Source organism: Lissotriton helveticus, chromosome 7 (assembly GCF_964261635.1).
Source record: "Lissotriton helveticus chromosome 7, aLisHel1.1, whole genome shotgun sequence".
Lineage (NCBI taxonomy): Eukaryota > Metazoa > Chordata > Amphibia > Caudata > Salamandridae > Lissotriton > Lissotriton helveticus.
In genome coordinates this window covers 64,821,958-64,841,968 of record NC_136068.1, presented here as the reverse complement: position 1 = coordinate 64,841,968, position 20,011 = coordinate 64,821,958, and the positions used below count along the sequence as shown (strand labels likewise).

Below are 20,011 nucleotides of genomic sequence, written 5' to 3'. Positions count from 1 at the left end.
TGTGTTCTCTGGTCTACACGATCGTCACCCCCCTAGGGATACTCCTGTGGCCCATCAGTGGTTGGGTGGATTTTTGGACACATTTGGCTTGGTGGATTGCTGGAGGCTTATGCATCCTACTCAACTTCAATACACTTTCCACTCTGGGGCCCATGGGAGTCTGTCTAGACTGGATTATTTCCTGATGCCTGCGGCTCAGTCGCCAGCGGTGCGTGAGATTGTACACCTCCCCAGGGGCATTTCTGACCACTCTCCGCTCTGGCTCCGTTTTGAGATTGGAGTGGAGGCGGTGGGCCGGGTGGCTCCCATCAACCCATGGTACCTTACCTCCCCCGAGACCCGCAGCCTTTTGATTAAGTCCTTAGACGCATATTTTCTGGATAACGAGGGGTCGGTCTCCTCTGCGGTGTCCCTGTGGGAGGCCTTTAAGACGGTGATTCGTGGGCAGGCCCTCTCCCTTATTGTTGAAGCTAAGAAGGCGAGGAATCGGGAGGTGGTGGACCTGGAGGGAGAGATTTCTGCTCTAGATGCTGCTTTGGAATCGGGTGTCACGTCTGCGAAACTCCACGCCCTGGGTCTGAAACGATTTGCCTATAGGTCTATGGTCACGGATGCTGCTAAAATGATGTTTCGAGAGCAACAGGGTCGTTTGTATGATGTTGGGGACAAAGCGGGTAAGTTACTGGCATGGTTGGATAAGAAGGAGAGAGCTAATCGTGTGGTGCCCGTGATTCAGTCATCGTGTGGTGCGAGTGTGACGGACCCGATTGGAATTGTTGAATGTTTTGCTGAATATTTTCGTGTGGTTTACTCCCCTGTGTCTGTGAGGGATGTGGTTGACTCTCGCCTTCTGTTGCGCGATATAGCTCTGCCCTGTGTTTCCGATTTGGATCGTGTAGCGTTGGAGTCCCCCTTTACTATTGATGAGATCGCTACTGCCGTCCGTTCACTCCGTTCGGGCAAAGCATTGGGCCCGAACGGGTTGACAATTGAACTGTACAAGCTACGTCCCGACAGACTGGCGCCCTATCTTCGTGCCATGTTTCTGGAGTCCCGGGAACGGGGTATTCTCCCTTATGATCAGCGTCTAGCCACTATAGTTGTCATCCCCAAGGAGGGTAAACCGCGGGACCTTTGTTCATCTTATAGACCCATATCCCTGCTGAATGTTGAGCCCAAGGTATTGGCTAAGCTCCTTGCGACCCGTCTCTTGACGGTCATTACTGACTTGGTCCATCCGGATCAATCCGGATTTATCCCGCATCGCAATACAGCTCTCAACCTACGACGTCTCCACGGTGCGATTGCGAGGGCGGGGCTTTTGACGGAGCCGGCCATTTTGGCATCGCTAGATGCCTCGATGGCTTTTGACACTGTGGAATGGCCTTATCTTTGGGCGGCTCTTGAGAAATTCGGTTTCGGGCCTGAGTTTATCGGTTGGGTGAAGTTATTGTATACTGAACCCTTGGCACAAGTGGTGGTGAATGGTAGAGTTTCGGCCCCGTTCGGTCTTGGCAGGGGAACCCGTCAGGGTTGCCCCTTGTCTCCGTTGCTTTTTGCACTTGCCTTGGAACCGTTGGCTGCATGGCTTCGATGGGAGCCCTCGCTTAAAGGGATCCGTTGGTCACCGGACTTTGAGGACCGCGTCTCCCTTTACGCGGATGACATTCTCTTATATCTCACCTCTCCGCATAAATCTATGACAGTTTTATTTGATGTTCTTACAAAAAAAAAAAAAAAATCAGGGGAATTGAAAGCACCCTACTCACCCGTGGAAGTCTCAAGGCGCTGGGGGTGGGGCGGGGGTGGTGGTGTCCACTGGTTTGCTTAGTCGAATATCCAGGTCTTGAGGGTCTTCCTGAAGGTGTTCAGGGAAGGGGCGCATCTGAGATCTGCTGGTAGCTCGTTCCATGTCTTGGCTGCGATGTGGGAGAAGGATCTTCCACCTGCTCTGGCTCTGTGGATGCGCGGGGTTTCGGCTAGTGCGAGGTTGGAGGAGCGGAGGCTTCTTTTGGGTACGTGGAAGTTGACTCTGTCATTAAGGTATTCGGGTCCGTTGTTGTGTAGGCATTTGTAGGCGTGGGTGAGGATTTTGAAAGTGATTCTTTTCTCTACGGGGAGCCAGTGGAGTCTTCAGAGATGTTGGCTGATGTGTTCTTGCCGGGGGATGCCAAGGACGAGTCTGGCTGCGTGTGTTCTGCATGATCTGGAGTTTGCGAAGTAGGGACTTGTTGATGCTGGCGTAGAGAAGGTGACTGTCTTTCTTGACTCGGGGGGGATCCATTTGAAGGTCTTGCGGAGTATGCAAGGGTGTTGAAGCAGCTGGATGTGACTGCATTGACCTGTCAGTTCATGGTGAGTGAGGAGTCGAGGACGATACCCATGTTCTTGGCGTGGTCTGCGGGGGTGGATGGGCTTCCGAGGGCGGTTGGCCACCAGGTGTTGTCCCATGCTGACGGGGTGGTTCCAAGGACGAGGACTTCTGTCTTCTCGTCGTTGAGTTTCAGGCAGCTGTTGGTCATCGAGTCCACTGATTTTAATTATGTCATTATTTAATATTTACTTTTCAGAGTTGATGTGCTACAATATTTTTTATTAACTCTAGGTTAAACATAATTTTTGTTTAATTCTTTTATATTTATATTTTACAATACAATATGTTCTTTTATAAATTAATAAACATAAATAATTTCCCATAAGGAGTTCTCTGCTCCGGTGGCGGTGGCAGAGATCTCCACGGCATGTGAAAAGTTATTAGTAGCACCATTACAATATTCAACTCAAATGGAAATGGTGAAGAGCAGGAACGTGTACACTTACACCAAGGTGTAATAGTAAATATACACTTCTATATTTACCTTTTTGAATAGGTTCAGTTTTGCTTGGGCAGAGTGCCCTCACTCACACAGAAGGGAGTGAGTAGCTGAGGTGGGTGGCCACTGCTCCATGCTGTAAGCAGAGGTGGGCAGAACAAAACTTTAGTGGCATTTAAATAGACCAGTGGATGAAGAGGTCTGACTGAAAGAGGCTGAATATGTGTATGCGTCTTGAAAGATCTTTTTAGGGAGAACAAAAGGCTTTGGTAAAGCCAGAACAGAAATATGGGAGCAAAGAGAGTAAAAAGGAAGGAAATTACAGGTTGCAGGATGATGAGGAGAAAGAGAGTTCAATATAAGGAAGACTAACCCAGCTCAGGGTGTAGTGGAAGGGCTGGTGGTGAGAAGATGACTGATGGTCAAACAAGAAATGGCAAAGGCAATAGGTCTTGCACTGGCTGTGAGCAAAAGATCTTCCTTGCTTTGATATTCTTGTGCAAAACATTGTGTTTATGCAAATATCTTGCCTAGACTTGGTATCCATGTCAAAGGTTTGTCTGGCTTTATTTAAGATGAGTTTTAAGTGGAACTGCACAACTTTTATTGTTGCGTACCCAAGGGCTAGAGGCGGCTGCTGTAGACGGCCAGAGTAGCTGACCAGAACTTCAAGCAAAGCTGGGACCAGGCAACGCTTGTCCCACCTCACCGGGGCAGAGGCAGCAACATATGCAGGGGTGTTGAAGTGTTGGATGGCTGTCGGGCTGATCTGCACCTCATTGGGAAAGAGCGGGAAGCAGCTCAAAGGGGGACGGGAAACAACCTTTACAACGCAACTTTTATAACGCACTACCATTACAACAAAACTTTTACAACGCAAAATCCATTACATCGCATGCCATTACAACGCAACCATTACAACGCATGACACTACAATGCACACCACTACAACGCATGTCATTACAACGCAGTCATTACAACGCATACCATTACAACGCATACCATTACCATCCAACACTTACCCTACTGTTGCACCCCCTGGAGTTAGAATAGTAATTTTTACCCCTACGCTATCCAACACTTACCCTACTGCTGCACCCCCTGGAGTTAGAATAGTAATTTTTACCCCTACACTATCCAACACTTACCATACATGCAATGTAATGTTATGTGTTGTAATGGTATGCGTTGTAAAGGTAGTATGCGTTGTAATGGAATGCGTTGTAAAGGTAGTTTAAAAAAATTTGTTGTAATGGCATGCGTTGTAAAGGAATGCGTTGTAATGGATGTTGCGTTGTAAAAAATATGTTGTAAAGGTATGCGTTGTAAAAGTATGCGTTGTAACGTCATACAACCCAGGGGGACTGCAGAAAAGAGACAATATGCAATGTGACCCTGCGTGGCTTCGTAAATGGGACTCAGTGCTTTGCTTCATGCTTGTTCCACTTTGCGTGGTGCAAATGTGACACAAGGCTCGCAGAAATATGCCCCCAAGTGTGTGTGGTGCTAGCTATCTTTAAACTACAAATAAGGCTCAGCTCTTCCCCAGCACAATCTAGTGCAGCAATGTTCATTGGGCTATTTCTGTTATAAATATGGCCCCATGACTAACCTACAATATGTCCTGGGGAAACCACTACTGAAAAGAGCACATCCTACAGAAACCAATATAGAAAAGTAAGGCGTCCGGGAGCATCCAATCCCTTGCAATCCCACGTATCCTCTCCCCTGTAGATTCACTCCACGATTGATAACTTCTTATCTGCAGCAGCCAGTGCTTAATTTCTAAAAAAAAAAGTGCCAGGGCCCTGACTTGGAGGCCACTGCAGCTTGCACCACCCATCGCCCCTGTCATCGCTGCCTAAACAACTACTAACCTTCTCTCCCGCTGCAAGTGCGACATTCAGATTATTCCAGGTCCCCAAAGCTAAAGGAATGGCTGGGGAAGCAGGTATTCGTAATTTTAATTGTATATTGTAATCATAAACACCCGTTGTTCTGCTCATCTCTAAATGTGATGAGGAGTGCCACCATGTGGTGGATTGTCATAAGTGTAGTGTTTACAATTAAGTGCCGGTGCAGAGCACCGGAAATCACCGGCTCAAATTAAGCACTAGCATTGTCCACCCTTCTAGTGCAGCTATGGACTCATTTTAACATGCAGTACCCATTAGTTATGCTGTAGTCATTGCCTGCCTATGCACTGTCGAAATGTGCAACTTTAAATGAAAGAATCGTCTCCCGAATTTGCCCTCTTAAAATAGTTGTCGATGCCCTCTCCCCCTTCGAATCCACCCCAAAATGGAAGTTGTTAGGATCTGTCCCTTGCAAAACAGCGCAGCCATCTGCACCGAACTGGTATTATTACTTTGTTAACTACTTAATATTACCAATTGTAAAGGGAGTTCGCAGTACTGTGTTAAATCTCCCTGAATATTTTATCGCATGCATTTTATTGTGACTACAATATATTCTGTTGTGTTTTTTTGCCTAGCAACATTGAAAAAATAAGCAAATATTGAAACTGAAAAACCCTCAAAAACTAATTTATGACTATGCATTCCATTAGAAACCTTATAGTGCTCAAGGTGAGAAAATTTACAGGGCTAAGCCCCAAAAATAAAGCAACAGATATGCTTTATGTAACGTTCTGCCAATATAGTCCCATGAGAAAATCATTATTTAATAAATAGTTTTGTGAATAGAACCTCAAATATTCAAGCGTCTGGTTTACAATATAAATATTATCCAAGGAGGAGACCCTCCAGGTAGTTTGACAAGAGTTGAGAAGGGCCCTCGCCCCCCCCCCCCCCCCCCCCCCTCCTCAGGCCCTCTGATTCCATCTGGCCAGGCACTAGCTGGGTGCACCCCAGCCCTTGGATTATATTGCTGAAACAGCATTAAATGTCAGGCTATCTGATTTTTTATGTAATGCTTAATTTCCTTATTTTTTCTTTCTATCATTCCTTTCTTTCTTGCTTCCATTTAAGTTCTTAAATCATTCTCATTCTTTCCTCCTCCTTCCTTATCACTCTTCTGCCTTTCCTTTCCTCCTTCATATTACACGCCCTCACCAGGAAAATAAAGTACCCCTCGGCCTCTACAGTAAAGACACTGTGGGGCAAATTCACAAGAGACTGACGAAGTGTGATATTAAGCAAAAATTGCTAACTTCGGCTCTGCCATTCTGAAAACGCAGGGATGAGCAGTATTTACAATGATTTTGTCCCCGCTGCATTTCCCCTGGAGTTGGCTCTAAATTAAGCTGCCTAGCGCCAACGCAGGCACACTTTCACCAGAGTACATGAGTGCCTGTCTTGAGGGAATGATTGTTCCTGTGCAGGAAGGTGTCCGTTCCTGCACATAAACAATCCAGAATGGTGATTTGTAACTCGTGTGTGCTGCCCCTGGGTTTGCTGCCCGCGGCAACCTGATCAAAGAGCGGGGGTGGGAGGGGACCGGTGGGGGCGGGGGGGTTGACTTGACGATTCATACGGCCGCAATGGCTGTAGAAAACAGCGGGGTGCTCAGTGCTGCCCCCCCAGTCACACCTCTGCTTCAAGCACACATAGAAGTTGCATATTGTCATCTTTTAAATGATTGTTTATGTGCGGGAAGAGACACTTTCCTGTATATAAACATTAATTCTTGGCAATTTGCTGTTTCCATGTCTGCTGCAGAATGCAGCACACATTGAAACAGCAAAAACAAGGGGAAATTTTTAATTTCTCCTCATTTTGCCATTTTAAGACCAGGTTATCCCTGGTCTTGATGTTGGCGCTGCCCTATATTTACGCCACCCTTGTAAATATGAGGCTTATGAGGCTGTGTCAAAATCAATGGGTGTTGCGGTAGAACGCCCACTACAGCACGCATTGTGTGCCCCTTTCACGCTAAGTGCAGTGGGAAAGGGGGCCTTATTTACAAGGCGGCGTTAAGCCACGTTAAGCGGCTATGGGCCATATGTATCAAAAAGTCATTTTGCGATTCTCAAATAGCAATTTTTTGTGAATCGCTATTTGAGAATCGCAAAATGCTATGTATGTAGGATTTGCAAAACATTTTGCGAATCCTACATATTCCTTAATTGCGAATCTCAAATTGCGATTCGCAATTAAGGCATACCTCCCCATTCATTCCTATGGGCCTAGAGGCCCATAGGAATGAATGGGAAGACATTCTCAATTTGCGATCAGCAATTAGCGAATTGCAAATTGAGAATGCAATTTCAAGGATGCAAGGATGTCAAAAGGACACCCTGTGGCAACCCTGAAATAAGCATGGGTGCACATGTGGCACACATGCATGCCCTAAGGGCATGTATGTGCGTCACATGGCACTTTGAAAAATGCTAAAAAGTGAATTTTTCAAAGAAATCGCAAATTACCACCAACTTAAGGCGAAATTGCACTTTTTTGGTGCTTCTTACATTGCATTTAAGGAATTGCAAAATTTGCGATTCCTTAAATGCAATTGCAAAATAAGGAATCGCAAATTTTGCGATTCCTTATTTTGCACGCAGATTTGCTTCATACATACCATTTAGCAAAAATGCGATCGCAAACGCCGAAATTCTGCAAATTTCGGCCTTTGCGTTTGCATTAGTGCTTGATACATATGCCCTTAATGCTGTCTTGTAAATAAGGCGAAGGGATTATCGCCACAGGAACGTCGCAAAAAGTGACGTTCCTGTGGCGATAAGGGCTTGTAAATATGCTCCTTATTTTATTATTCTTACAGTAACATAACGTTCTCAGGTGTGGTAGTGCACATAAACCACCAACAGGTTTTGCCATGGCTAACTGCCAGCACCTGCAGGGCGCAGAAAACATTATCTATATTCAACACTGTCTCAGAATTCGGCATATTATCAAGGGGGTTTATCTCCGCTTTTTTGGCTTTAAAAGCCAAGAAAGCGGAGTTAAAATTATCTCCCTATTACCTAGCTGTCGCTAACACCAGTTAGCGACAGCTAGTAGGAGATAGCGACCATCTTGGGCCCCGCTTTGCATGTCAGTGAAATTTATCACTAATGACATGCAAAGTGGGCGTGCCAAGATGTTAGCGACTGGAAACAGTCGCTAACATCGCTATCTCCTATTACCAACTTTTGGAGATATTCGCGCTAAGCAGGAATATCTCCAAAAGCTAACACCTGCCCCTGAGCAGTTCTTAGCCATGTTATCCAATGGTAGGTGGATAACATGGCTAAGAGCATTAGCTCGGTAATGCATGAATATCGCTGACTTTTCAGCAATATTCATGCATTTCGGCCGATTTTTATCGCTTAGGAGATAAACCTTGATAATAGCAAGGTTCCTAAGCGATAAAAATCGCCGCAGCTCGGCGATAAAAATATTGCTGCTAAGCCAACATAGCGATAATTATCGCTAGTTGTTGGTAATATGCCCTGTACCTGCACACAACTCCCTTTCATTGTATTTCTTTTTCTTTCTCTTTCGAATTCCATTCTATTTCCGTCCTGTTTTGCTGCATCTTTCCTTTCCCTCTTTTCTGTCGGTCTCCTACCAATCTCAGCTTGTTTTTCTTTTATTCCTTCTTTTTTAATGTATCTTCCGTTCTTAATCTTATCTTACTTCCCCAAATGCCTCTTTCGATGTTTCTTTCTTTTCTTTCCTTCCCTCCTGTATTTTCTTTGATCTAATTTTTCTGTTTTCTTTTTTATGCTTTCCGACTCCTTTATCAACATTCTTCATACAATGTTTTTTTCTTCCATTTTTTAATCGTTTCTTTCATTCGTCTTCCCATTTCTTACATGGTTCGGTTCCATTTCCTTGTTTCTCTTTTATTGTAATCTCTCGTTCTGTGCCCACTTTCCCATGACAGTAAGTAAGTAAGTAAAATTTATTTGCACAATTAATTAAAATCATTGCAATATACACACTTGAAATTAAGGGTGACACGTTTTCCCTCCATAACCACTTCTTATTTATTTCCTCAGCCTTCTTTTTATATTGTCATTGTGTTTGCTTTTAAACTTGAAAAACAAATTTGCGCCAATCCTGGTTAACGGTTTTTCTCTTATTTCTCCCCATGTTAAGTATTCTATCATCGAGCTCAAGGTAAGAGACATGAATGTACATGTGTGTTGTATTGTGTCATGCCCCTTCTAGTGAGACAAGCAGTTAGATAGAAAGTCTCAGTGAAAATATTTGGCATCACTAAGTCAGAAAGTGCTGGGACGGAAAGATGTCTCTGCCTGGAAACTCTCTCAGACCAGGAACACATCTGACACACCTATAAACATGGTCCTTAAAGTCTAATACTGAAGAATTCCAAAGACCCTATCAAGAGGTAGACGGTAAACAACGTTTACCACAAAACGTTTTTCCCGCAGGGAATTACAACGCGGTCGTTACAACGACCGCCTTGTTACCACGCATACCATTACTCCGGAAGTCGGAACAAAGACTTGCGGAGAGGTCAGAATTTGTTGCATTTCAAATCCAACACCTTCCCTACTGTACGCACAGACCGGAGTTGCAATAGTAAATTATACTATTCCAACATCCATCGCCCCCCCTTCGCAAGTCTGTTACGACTTGTGGGGTAATGGTACGCGCGGTTACAACGCGGTCGTTCTAACGGCCAGAAGGTAATTCCTTGCGGGGAAAAATAATGCGTGAAAAACAGGTATACTCTCTATTTAGATTAATTCACATTGTGAACCTTAGTTCAGATGTTACAAGCCTACTTGTCTTTGCCCTGAGGAAATTTGGCTAGGGAAGATTGTAGGGGTGCGGCCTTATTCGGAAATCTCACAATTTCGGCATATGCTGTAACATGAGGTACAACACAGTTTGTAAATTCACAGGCCTTTGGTTCTGAGGGCCATAAAGATAATTTGGCATGGGTTAAAGTTTAGTAGAACGTTCCACTGTAGACAGTATTCATACAATTTATGAGACCAGAATGTTGTTTGAGAACAATCCGACTACCTCAATAACAGTTACCAGCTAGGCTATACATTGTGAATCACTCTGACGAATGCACAGGGATGGTGTCCTGGTAGGGTCAGTGGAGCACCATGTCTGTGAATGACTTTAAATAAAGTACATCTAAAAAAAATAATCCAATTTCCTTAACCACATCGATGCTGATGACGGAACCGCTCCGTCATCAGCCGCGGTGGCGCTGTGCTGATGACGGAGCGGTTCCGTCATGGCCCGCCTGATGCGCCTGCGCGGCGCTGATTTCGTGCCTGCGCGGCGCGTTCTATTGAGCGGGCGGGGCCATGACCGAACCGCTCCGTCATCAGCACAGCTCACCCGAGGCTGGTGACGGTGCGGTTCCGTCACCAGCGTGTGAGCACCGCGCGGCCCCCCCCGTCCCTTAGCGCTGCGGCGGAATAGCCACCGCAGCGAAGGTGTTAAAAGAAGCAATGCTGCTTTTAAAAATCAAACTTTTTTTTCCCTAAAAGATTCTTTTGAGAGTTGTGACTGATTCCATCGAGCACTGCCTCCTCACATGGAAAGAATGGGTTATCACCTCCTTTGAGGAGTCAGTAGCTTTTGAGTAGTTTTACAACTGGAGCTAAGGTTGCAAATTATGGATGCATGTGGTACTGAGTCATTATTTGGTTAGAGACATCCACAACACGCCCCTTCCAAATAACTTTTCATGAACCATTTCTAAACTAATTTAAGGAATCTCAAATACTTTTGTGACTCGGTAAATGGGTTTAGGTAAAAACTTTTAAGCGGTTGCAAACCACAACTTTAGCGAATCGCAGGCTTTGTGACTGCTAAAAACGTTAGTGCATCTGGCCCCTTGATAGGCCTTCACCATTAGTTGAGGAGAGGGGTGTGTGGCATTAACTATTTACTCTCCTTGTTTTTTTCCCTCCTTGGTACAGGACCCTAACCAAAACCGTCTGGCCCAGTGGCTGCAGGTGACGCCAAACCAAGGCATTGTGGATCTCTCGTACCAGCTTTCGGATGAGCCAGCGCTAGGCACCTATGCTATCGAAATCGAGAAAGGCAAGGGCGGGAAGACCTTCGATGTGTCCAAGTATGGTAGGTGTTGCTGCAACAAGAGGCTACACACATCTACTGGGCCTTTGTCCTCCCCAGAGTCCATGGCTGTACGCCAGCTTTAACCTTTAATTTATTGGTAGTTACATTTGGAATGGGAAATCGCACACATGCACACACTCACACACATGTTATGTTATAGATTTTTATAGAGTGCACAACTGCCCCAGCAAAGGGGCGTCCCGGCGCTGAGAGCAGAAAACTGCAAAGCAGGCCACAAAATGAGACAGCTTTTTAACGGCGGGAAAAGGTATAGTTTCACAGCTTTCCGAAAAGGCAGGTAGGACTTTATACTATGAATGAAGATGGGGAGCGCATTCCAGAGCTTCGAGGCCAACACACGAAAGGAGCGCCCACCAGCACGAGCCCTACTGACCCCGGGAACGACCACAAGATTCTGTCCCATAGAACGAAGTTGGCAAGAGGGGATATAGAAGGTATAAAGATTAGTCAGGATACAGGGAGAAGCAAACTTAAGGATTTTAGAGTAATGCAGAGGGCCTTGAACTCTAACCGCTTGGCCACGGGCAGCCAGTGAAGGCGGCTGATGGCATTAGAGGTAGGACACCTACTCGGCAGACCAAGGAGAGATCGAGCCCCTGCATTTTGAACCCTCACACACTACCAGGTATTGTGTTCACTGGGATGTTAGCACAAGGACTGCTAAACATTTAACTTTGCATTCTGTGCAGTAATCAGTTCTTAATTTGAGCAGGTGGTTTCAGGTGCTGGGCACCGGCACTTAATTGTCAACACATGCACTTATGACAGCTGCCACATGGTGGCGCTGTTTGCGTAATTTAGAGATGAGCAGAACAATAATTGTAAAGCATTCAATATGCATTAAAAACAACTAATACCAGCCACCCAAGTAATTCTTATGGCTTCAGGGACCTCAAACAGTTTAATTTGTCACACTTATAGGAGTCTGATGGTTAATAGTTGTCGCATCATCTAGTGCTTCTTTGCGTCAACTATGATTCTGCCTTTGCATCTCAGTTCTTTGACTCAAGGTCTAGTGCAGCTTTGCATCCAGTTTGATTCCCCCCTATACCTCCCTTCTACGTCTCATTGTCCAGTACGACTTTGCGTCCACTTTGAGTCCTCCCTATACCTCTCTTCTTTGTTGCATCATCTAGTGCTGATTTGCATCAACTATGATTCCGCCTTTGCATCTCTGTTCTTTGACTCACTGTCTAATGCAGATTTGTGTCCACTTTGATTCCTCCTTATACCTCTCTTCTTCGTCTCATCGTCCAGTGCTGCTTTGCGTCCACTTCGATTCCTCCCTATACCTCTCTGCTTCAGCGCATTGTCTAGTGCTGCTTTGCATCCACCATGATTCCTCACTTGCATCTCACTTCTTTTCCTTGCTGTCTAGTGCAGTGTGCGTTCAACTTGATTCCTCTTTCACACTTCTCTTCTTTGCCTCAATGTTTAGTGCTCCCGAAGTTTGAAGTCACTTTTGTGGGACCATTCACATTCCCTGCCTTGGCGCCGACATTTCAGCTAAAAGTCTGTGGCAGGTGAGTGGAAAGCATGCCTTTGTCCAGCAGTTAAGTAACTAAAGTGTATTGGTTTGCTTCGGTTAATAAAAACCATCACAAATTACAAAATCAATCAGTTTAAAACCAAATAGAATAAACACTTTAATGGGTCAACACATTCAGCTTAAGCCATAAAAAACAACCAATAAAACAAATTATCATAAATATATTGTAAAAAAAATGTCTACCCATATAAAACAGTGCAAAGAATGTGCAAGTTCATCTGGATGTCCTCCTCTCATTGATTACCAATATGAAGTTGTGTAAAGTGTATGCAAGTTCATCTGTATGTCCATATCATTTATCCCTATGGGCAATGTCAACTAATCACTGCGAATGGATCACCCACTCTGATATTTTTATCTGCGGTTGAGTGATTGTTAGAAACGGGACCCTGGCCGGCCAAGACTCGCGTCGAGGTCAGTCAGGGATCACCATTTCCAAGGTCAGGGCTAGGGAGTCACACACCAAGATAACCCCCGCTCACCCTCTAGGTAACGTGGTGCGAGCAGCAAGGCCAATCTCAGAGGCGATGTGTAAAGCGTTTGCGCGCGCACCCCAGCGACAACAACCAAAGGCCCACCACAAAGGAAACTCCACACAAGGTTATATCAAAAATAGCCTTTGTATTATAATAATAAAAACACATTAGATAACACACACACTTTACAATGTGCCAACAGGCACGGGCAAGATTTACAAGGGATTATGTACAGGACAGGGCCACCTGGACCACTGTCAGGGGTATGCACTTTTAGAAATAATACTTGTAGGTATAACACTTTAGCACATCAACATATAATGACTGTAACACAGAAATAGTAAATGTAGCATACAACCAGTAACTACTGGTAAAGAGAAAATACCTCCTACGCCACCCTAGTCTCTGTAGGGAAATCACGCAGGGAGCTAGGACCTATGGAAGGAAAACCTATCACCTCCTACGCCACCCTAGTCTCTGTAGGGAAATCACGCAGGGAGCTAGGACCTTATCAGCAGGACCTATGGAAGGAAAACCTATCACCTCCTACGCCACCCTAGTCTCTGTAGGGAAATCACGCAGGGGGAAGGAAACCTAAAATAATCACCTAGGCAAGTAACATTTAGCAAAGGCAATTAAACATCAACATTCCTCTAAGCAGGTCACTTTTAGCAAAGGGAAATAAAAGAACAAGGCATTACCTAAGCAGGTCACTTTTAGCAAAGGTAATGACACCAACAATCCTCTAAGCAGGTCACTTTTAGCAAAGGGGATAAACACATAAAGAATTACCTAAGCAGGTCACTTTTAGCAAAGGTAATAATAAACAAGAATTGCACATGTAACATTAAAACACATTCAGAGGTGCAGGTTAGAACTTTTGCGCAAGAATCATATAGCAAAGAAATCACAATGCGCAGGGTGCATGTAGCACAACACTCAAAATGTCCCTCAGGCCAACTGGCCTCGAAAGGGGCGGAATGCCCTGAGTCTCAGTGTCAGGGAGGTCTGCGCAGGCAGCACAGACACAAAAGCCTAAACGTAGCAACTGTCCACTAAGTGCTGGACAGTTGTAAATAGCAGGACTGGGCAAACGTTGGAGCCGCGTGGGCTCAAGAACAAGGAATGGCACCCAAGAGCCTCTCTGGGGCTCTAGAACAACTGTGGGCGCTGTGAGCCTTTCTGGCTCTAAATAAATCAACTGCCCCCTCGAGCTTCTATGAGCTCGCAAAACAAAGTAGGCAATGTAGAGCTCCTGCGCTCTAAACCAATGAAATGCCCCCAGAGCCTCCTGTGGGCTCTAACTAAATAGGGGCGAGTGCCTCGTGGGCTCAAAGACAATGTGGCCGGGAGCCTCGCTGGGCTCGAAGAACAGAAAGTGCCCTGAGCCACTCGGGGCTCTCGGGAACCAATGCGGGCGGAGCCTCTAGGGCTCAAGAACAAATGTGCCCTGGATCGTTGGAGTCCCCCACGGGGGACTCAGGAATCAGAAATGCCCCCAGGAGCCTCGGGGCTCCAAACAGTCACAAGCGCTAGGTCGCGCTATGGGGGAGGGGCGGACACCGGCAATGTGTCCCGCGGCCCCTCTCCCTCCTTTCAGGCACTCACCGGGTGTCTTGCTGCTGGAGCAGCGCGGGGCTCCTCACCTCACTCGGGAGCCTCGCAGACACGGGAGCAGACGTCCTCGGTCTCCCGCCTGGCCTCGTCTCCTTTCCCTCCGCCTGACTTCCGCCGGGGCCGCCAATGGCAGCGCGGCCCTGGGGGTCAGGAGGCGGGACTTCCGGGTCGCAACTGGCAGCGGCCCGGCAACGGATTTCAGGGCTCCCGGGCTGCGGCGGTGAACACGGGACAATGCGGCGTGGGCAGCCGCTCTTAAATAATAAAACACAACGGGGCAATGCCGGGTAGGCACCGGCCTTAAATAAATATAAAGCGAGGTAGGCACTCGCTATGCCTGACAAAGCGCGCCAAAGCGCTATAATCAAAATAAAGCGCACCCAGCGCTTAGGGGGAAAATAAAGCGCTCTTCAGCGCTAGGAGTAAAACGAAGCGCTCCCAGCGCTGGGGACAAGGGAGAGCGCTCCCCCAGCACAGCAAAGCTCCAGCAAGGTCTGGAGGCAGACAGGGGGGCAAGGCAGGGCCAGAGCCAGCACACTGGGTCTCCAGGCAGGGAGACAAGCCAAGTGGCGGTCCTCCTGGCCCCAGCAGCAGCAACAGCCCCCTCTGGCAAGGATCCACAAGTAGAACCATTTCTGTGGGGACACAGCCCCATATTTATACAGAGAAATCCTTTGTTAGGAGGTGCAGGGTGGGGGGAAACCAGTTGCAGCTGGCTTGGGAGTACCCTTGATGGCCCAACCACCCCTTTCATTCACTGGGGAGGCTTGGGTCATTAGACAAACCACAGGGGGGCGGAGCCAGCATTGTGTGGGGAAAAACCCAGCCCATCCAGGACACAGATCTACTCCTCCCACACATCACTCATGCTGATCTCACACTCACCACCGGGCAGACCCATCCAGACTTCCTGGAGCCTGGCATGCCAGCCAGCTCCAGCCAATCACGCTCCACTATTCTCACTGCACACATACATCAATGTCCAGAAGTAGCACTTCCCTTCTAGACACATACAAGCCGCACATACTATTGCGCAGCATTCACTCTCACGAGTTCATACATACTAAACTCGAGCCTGCACTCCCCACACATCAGGAACTACCAGGGCACACACATTCCCCATGCATTCCTATGGGAGGGCAGGCCAGCCATACTACACGCACGCACTTTCACTCTGGGACATAGGGAAAAAGTGCGCCAAGACCCAAAAATCACTACACAGGGTCACAAATAAAGGCAAAAAGATTAGGGGTGAACCTGCCCTAAGGCCCAAGTCTAACAGTGATTAGTAAACGTTTTCAGGGGTGCAGCGGGGTATCGCTTTCTGACCAAAAAAAAGTGTGTCTGAAGTAGTCAAGAAGTAGCGGTCCCCCAGGCCTGGGGGAGCGTCCCCTGGATTCAGTGCTGGAACTCCACAGGGGGAGTACTCAAATGGTCCTAGTTCAAAAACAATGAAACTCCAGTTGATTTTGATTGATTTTTTTTCACTTGAAAATGTCTTTCTTTTTTAGTATGATCAATCATGAAATTGTGGTATCCATGTGAAGGTGATCAATAAATCAGCTCATTAGACAATTCCTGTAGTTGGAAAGATCCCAATGCATTTCGGGCTGGAGTTGTCCTTCATCAGGAGTTATCTGTTTGTGTTTAATCCTGCTGGGTAAATTGCTCCGCATCCTGGCCATCCACCTTAATGCTCTCGTAAAATAATAAAATATGAGGAAACACATAGGGGCAGATTTACAATAACTGGCGCATCCCTGCAAATCAGCAGGGATGCGCCAGTTATTGTGCGTCATGGATGCGCCACCATGGATGCGCCGCATTTACAATGCGGCGCACCATGGGGCAAAAATGGACAGATGAGTGACACATCTGCTGCCGTAAAGGCGGCGCATTGCTGGAGTTGCGTTGCAGGCACGACGCAGCTCCAGCAAGGCTTGGGGGTGCCCTATCCTGAAAATGCTGTGTCAATCCTTACGCCTGCTTCAATCAGGCGCAGGGTTTTGACGCAGCATGGCCTGAAAAGTGACTGAGTAAAATCTTGTAGATTTCACTGAGCCACTTTTAGGAGGCGTTCCTGCGCTGGAACCCTCCCCTTGCAGGTTGAGTTCAGAGGATCCCCTTGGAGGAAAATCTTGGAGGGGCCCTAGACCAGGAATCAGGAGGTAGATCCGCCCTACATAGCTCGGGTGTCTCGCGTGCAGGGGTGTGCCTGGCTATCAGCTGTGCTGATTGGAAAGGTGCTAGCTTTACCAGGCGTGCCAACAAAGCCTTCTTTGGGATGCAAGGACTCGACAACTGTGCCACAGAGGTGGAGGAGGGATGATGCAAAAGGTTCCCTCCATGTTGGGGCATCAAGTGAAGCAGTTTGTAGTCAGTCAGAACAACAGCAAGCCTTGGTCTCGGCAAAGGTCTTGACTGGGTCAACCTTCTTCCAGAGGTCCTGGGAACGCTGTAGAAGGTTAAGACTCACAGAAGTTCAGGACTACACTTCCCAGAAGGTACCCGGCTGGTTACTTTTAGGCTGGTCCACGCCGGAGCCCAGTGGTCAGTCCTTCTTCGGATCGTGGAAGTGCGGTTTGTGCTGCTGATTGTAGGGAACTAGTACCTCTTGCCCTAGGGAGTCCTGGTGAAGTTATTGGGTCGCAGAGAGGTTCACCTTCTTTATGGAACTGGTCTCTGGTCTTGGACGAGTAGTAGTCCAGCGGGTGCAGGGGGGCTTCTACAGGTGCAGAGTTTAGCAATTTTTTTTGTATGGAGTCCTGCCTTGTGCTCACAAGGGTCTCATCTTCAACCTTCTTCTTCAGAGCAGATCTCGAGTTCTGGTGTCAGGGGTGCCCCGTAAATCATGAATGTAGGGGGTGTTGAGGGGTGTGAGGGCTACTAGCCATTAGGCTACTAGTCCTGCGACAAATCTGCCCCTAAGGTGACAACATCCGGTGGGTGTATGTCACCAAACTACCCAGAATCCACTATTCTATCAGATTTCCAAGATGGCATGGGCCATCCTTGGCTGTACAGACCCAGTAACCCACCCTAGAGGTGTGGCTAGTCTTTGGTGGGTTTACGTCTCTTGAAGATCTGATTTCCCGCCTGCTTGCAAACATGAGTGCATGGTAGCTTGGTGGGCCTTTGTCTCCACTGGGAGATTAGGGCCATATGTATCAACATCCTGATTTGCGATTCTCAAATATCGATTTTTTAGAAATCGCTATTTGAGAATTGCAAATAGGGATGTATGTAAAAAATCGCAATTTTTTGCGATTTCTTAATATTCCTTAATTGCGATTAGCAAATTACGAATCACAATTAAGGAATACTTTCCCATTCACTTCTTTGGGCCAGGAGGCCCATAGGAATGAATGGGAAGTTATTCTCAATTTGCGATTCACAATTTGAGAATCGCAAATTGAGAATAATTTCAAGGGTGCAAGGGTGTCATAAGGACACCCTGATGCACCCCTGAAATTTACATGTGTATGCATATGGCGCACATACATGCCCTAAGGGCATGTATGTGCGCCACATGGCACTTTGAAAAATGCAAAAAAAGTGCATTTTCCAAAGAAATCGCAGATTACCACCAACTTGAAGTTGGTGGTAATTTGCGATTCCTTAAGGCCAAATTGCACTTTTTTGGTGCTTCTTACATTGCATTTAAGGAATCGCAAAATTTGTGATTCCTTAAATGCAATTGCAAAATAAGGAATCGCAAATTTTACGATTCTTTATTTTGCCTTAATACATACCCTTTGGCAAAATTGCATTCCCAAATGCCGAAAATTCGGCATTTGCTAATGCAATTTGGCTTGATACATATGGCCCTAAGTCATTTAAATATCAGAGGCAGTGAAGCCTTTGAGGCTCACCGCCCTGATGGGTCTTTCACCAGCCATCCTGGAAGGGTGGAGGTGTGACGACCTTCCTGCCCAGGCCTTTTGTCTCACATCCTTTAGGAATGATAACACTCACCAACAGGATATCAGACTTCTGTCTTGGTGGCAAACGGCTCATAAAGTTCGCCACGGCACAAGGGAACTCAGCATCTCGGTGGGCAACCTCTAAGGATGGCACCTGGGTGCATGCCAGCCCACCCTTAATTGTAGAATCGTGTCAGGGGTGAAAAGGCCCGGTGTTTGATATCAAACACAACTAAATTTGTTGGTACCATCATCGATCTTGGTTTTAACCGGTAGCCAGCCCACTTAAACCTAAGGACTGGCGGCCACCTACAGTAAAATTGAATTGCAGCGCTACAATCGAGGCATATATACCTGAATAGATTTGCTTTCACCTTTAAGATAAAGCACCCTGCCTCCTGGGCTTTAGAAGGCCTACCTTAGAGGTGACTTACATACCTTAAGGCAGTGAGGGGACTCTGCCGCACTGGGTGTGTGCAGAGTCGCACTTCAGCAGAGGAGCTGAAAGCACAGGCTGCAGTAGCAGCCCTGCAGGATTTGTTTTTACTAGGGTCACTCATGATGGCACAGCCCTGGCAACTCCTTTAACTCCCTTGCCCTGGGTACCACTAGTACCATATACCAGGGACTGATGGGGAGGGGGGTTAAATCATCTTGCCAATTGGGTGTACCAATTCAGATTACCTTTTGAGAGAAAGAGTACTGGCCCTGGGGCCTGGTTAGGAGGTCTCAGTGCTCTTCCAGTTCTAAAGCCACATCATCTGGAGCAAAAAGGGTGCATAAAATCCCAGGCACAATGCAAGATGGCAGTAAATAAGACGGACCCGCTCCTGCATATGCAATAGGGTACTCGGTCCCGTAGTATGTGCGATTATGTATATCCCAACCGGGACTTATACTGACATGTATGGTCAGCGGACTACACAATTCACCAACTCAATGGCACAAGGCATCCCTCCATAATTAATTTAACTTGAAACAAAGTAATCTTCCAAGTGAATCGAATCGGGTGGCCGGTCTGCGGAGTCCATACACATGTTAGCGCCGCATTGTTAATAGGGCCATAGAATTATTGCCGCTTCAATGGCAAAATGTGCCGCTAAAGCGGCGACTAAGCCCTTGATGATATGCTCCTTAGTATCTCGACTAAAGTAATGACCTCGGCAGTTTAGATCAGAAATCTGGTCCCCAATTTACTAACAAGTCACATAACGCAGCAAGGGAACGTGCTGCACCGCGTGACAGGGAGAGAGCAGAAACGAGCCCTTGACGCATTTCTGCAGTCTTCCTGCACTGGAGAAATCTGTGCTCTAGCACCAATGCAGCCACCCTTGAGACATGGTGCAGCTGTGCCTGTGTTACGTGTTATACCTTCCTTCACAAACACAATCTCTAAAGACATATTCCTCTTTCTATGTGTGCTGCAGAATGACAGGAAAGAAGACGCAACAAGGAGAAACACAGATATTTACCCTGGTTACGCTTGGGTCTGGGAGGCGCACCCTTTTGATGCAATCCCAGGTTTGTTGACCATAGCAAATCAGGTATTGCATCAAAATCAATGGCTGGATGCATG

General features: G+C 46.7%; 1 protein-coding gene across 2 annotated transcripts in view; it reads left to right on the top strand.

Moving 5' to 3' along the window:
• LOC144768066 (alpha-2-macroglobulin-like protein 1) overlaps positions 1 to 20,011 on the top strand; it is a 411,824-nt gene that overhangs the window by 113,126 nt on the left and 278,687 nt on the right. For both annotated transcript variants that reach the window (XM_078651439.1, XM_078651438.1), the window contains exons 5-7: positions 8,876 to 8,896; positions 10,690 to 10,849; positions 12,309 to 12,393. In XM_078651439.1, coding sequence (XP_078507565.1) covers positions 8,876 to 8,896; positions 10,690 to 10,849; positions 12,309 to 12,393 — 266 coding nt within the window. The remainder of the gene's footprint in view (positions 1 to 8,875; positions 8,897 to 10,689; positions 10,850 to 12,308; positions 12,394 to 20,011) is intronic.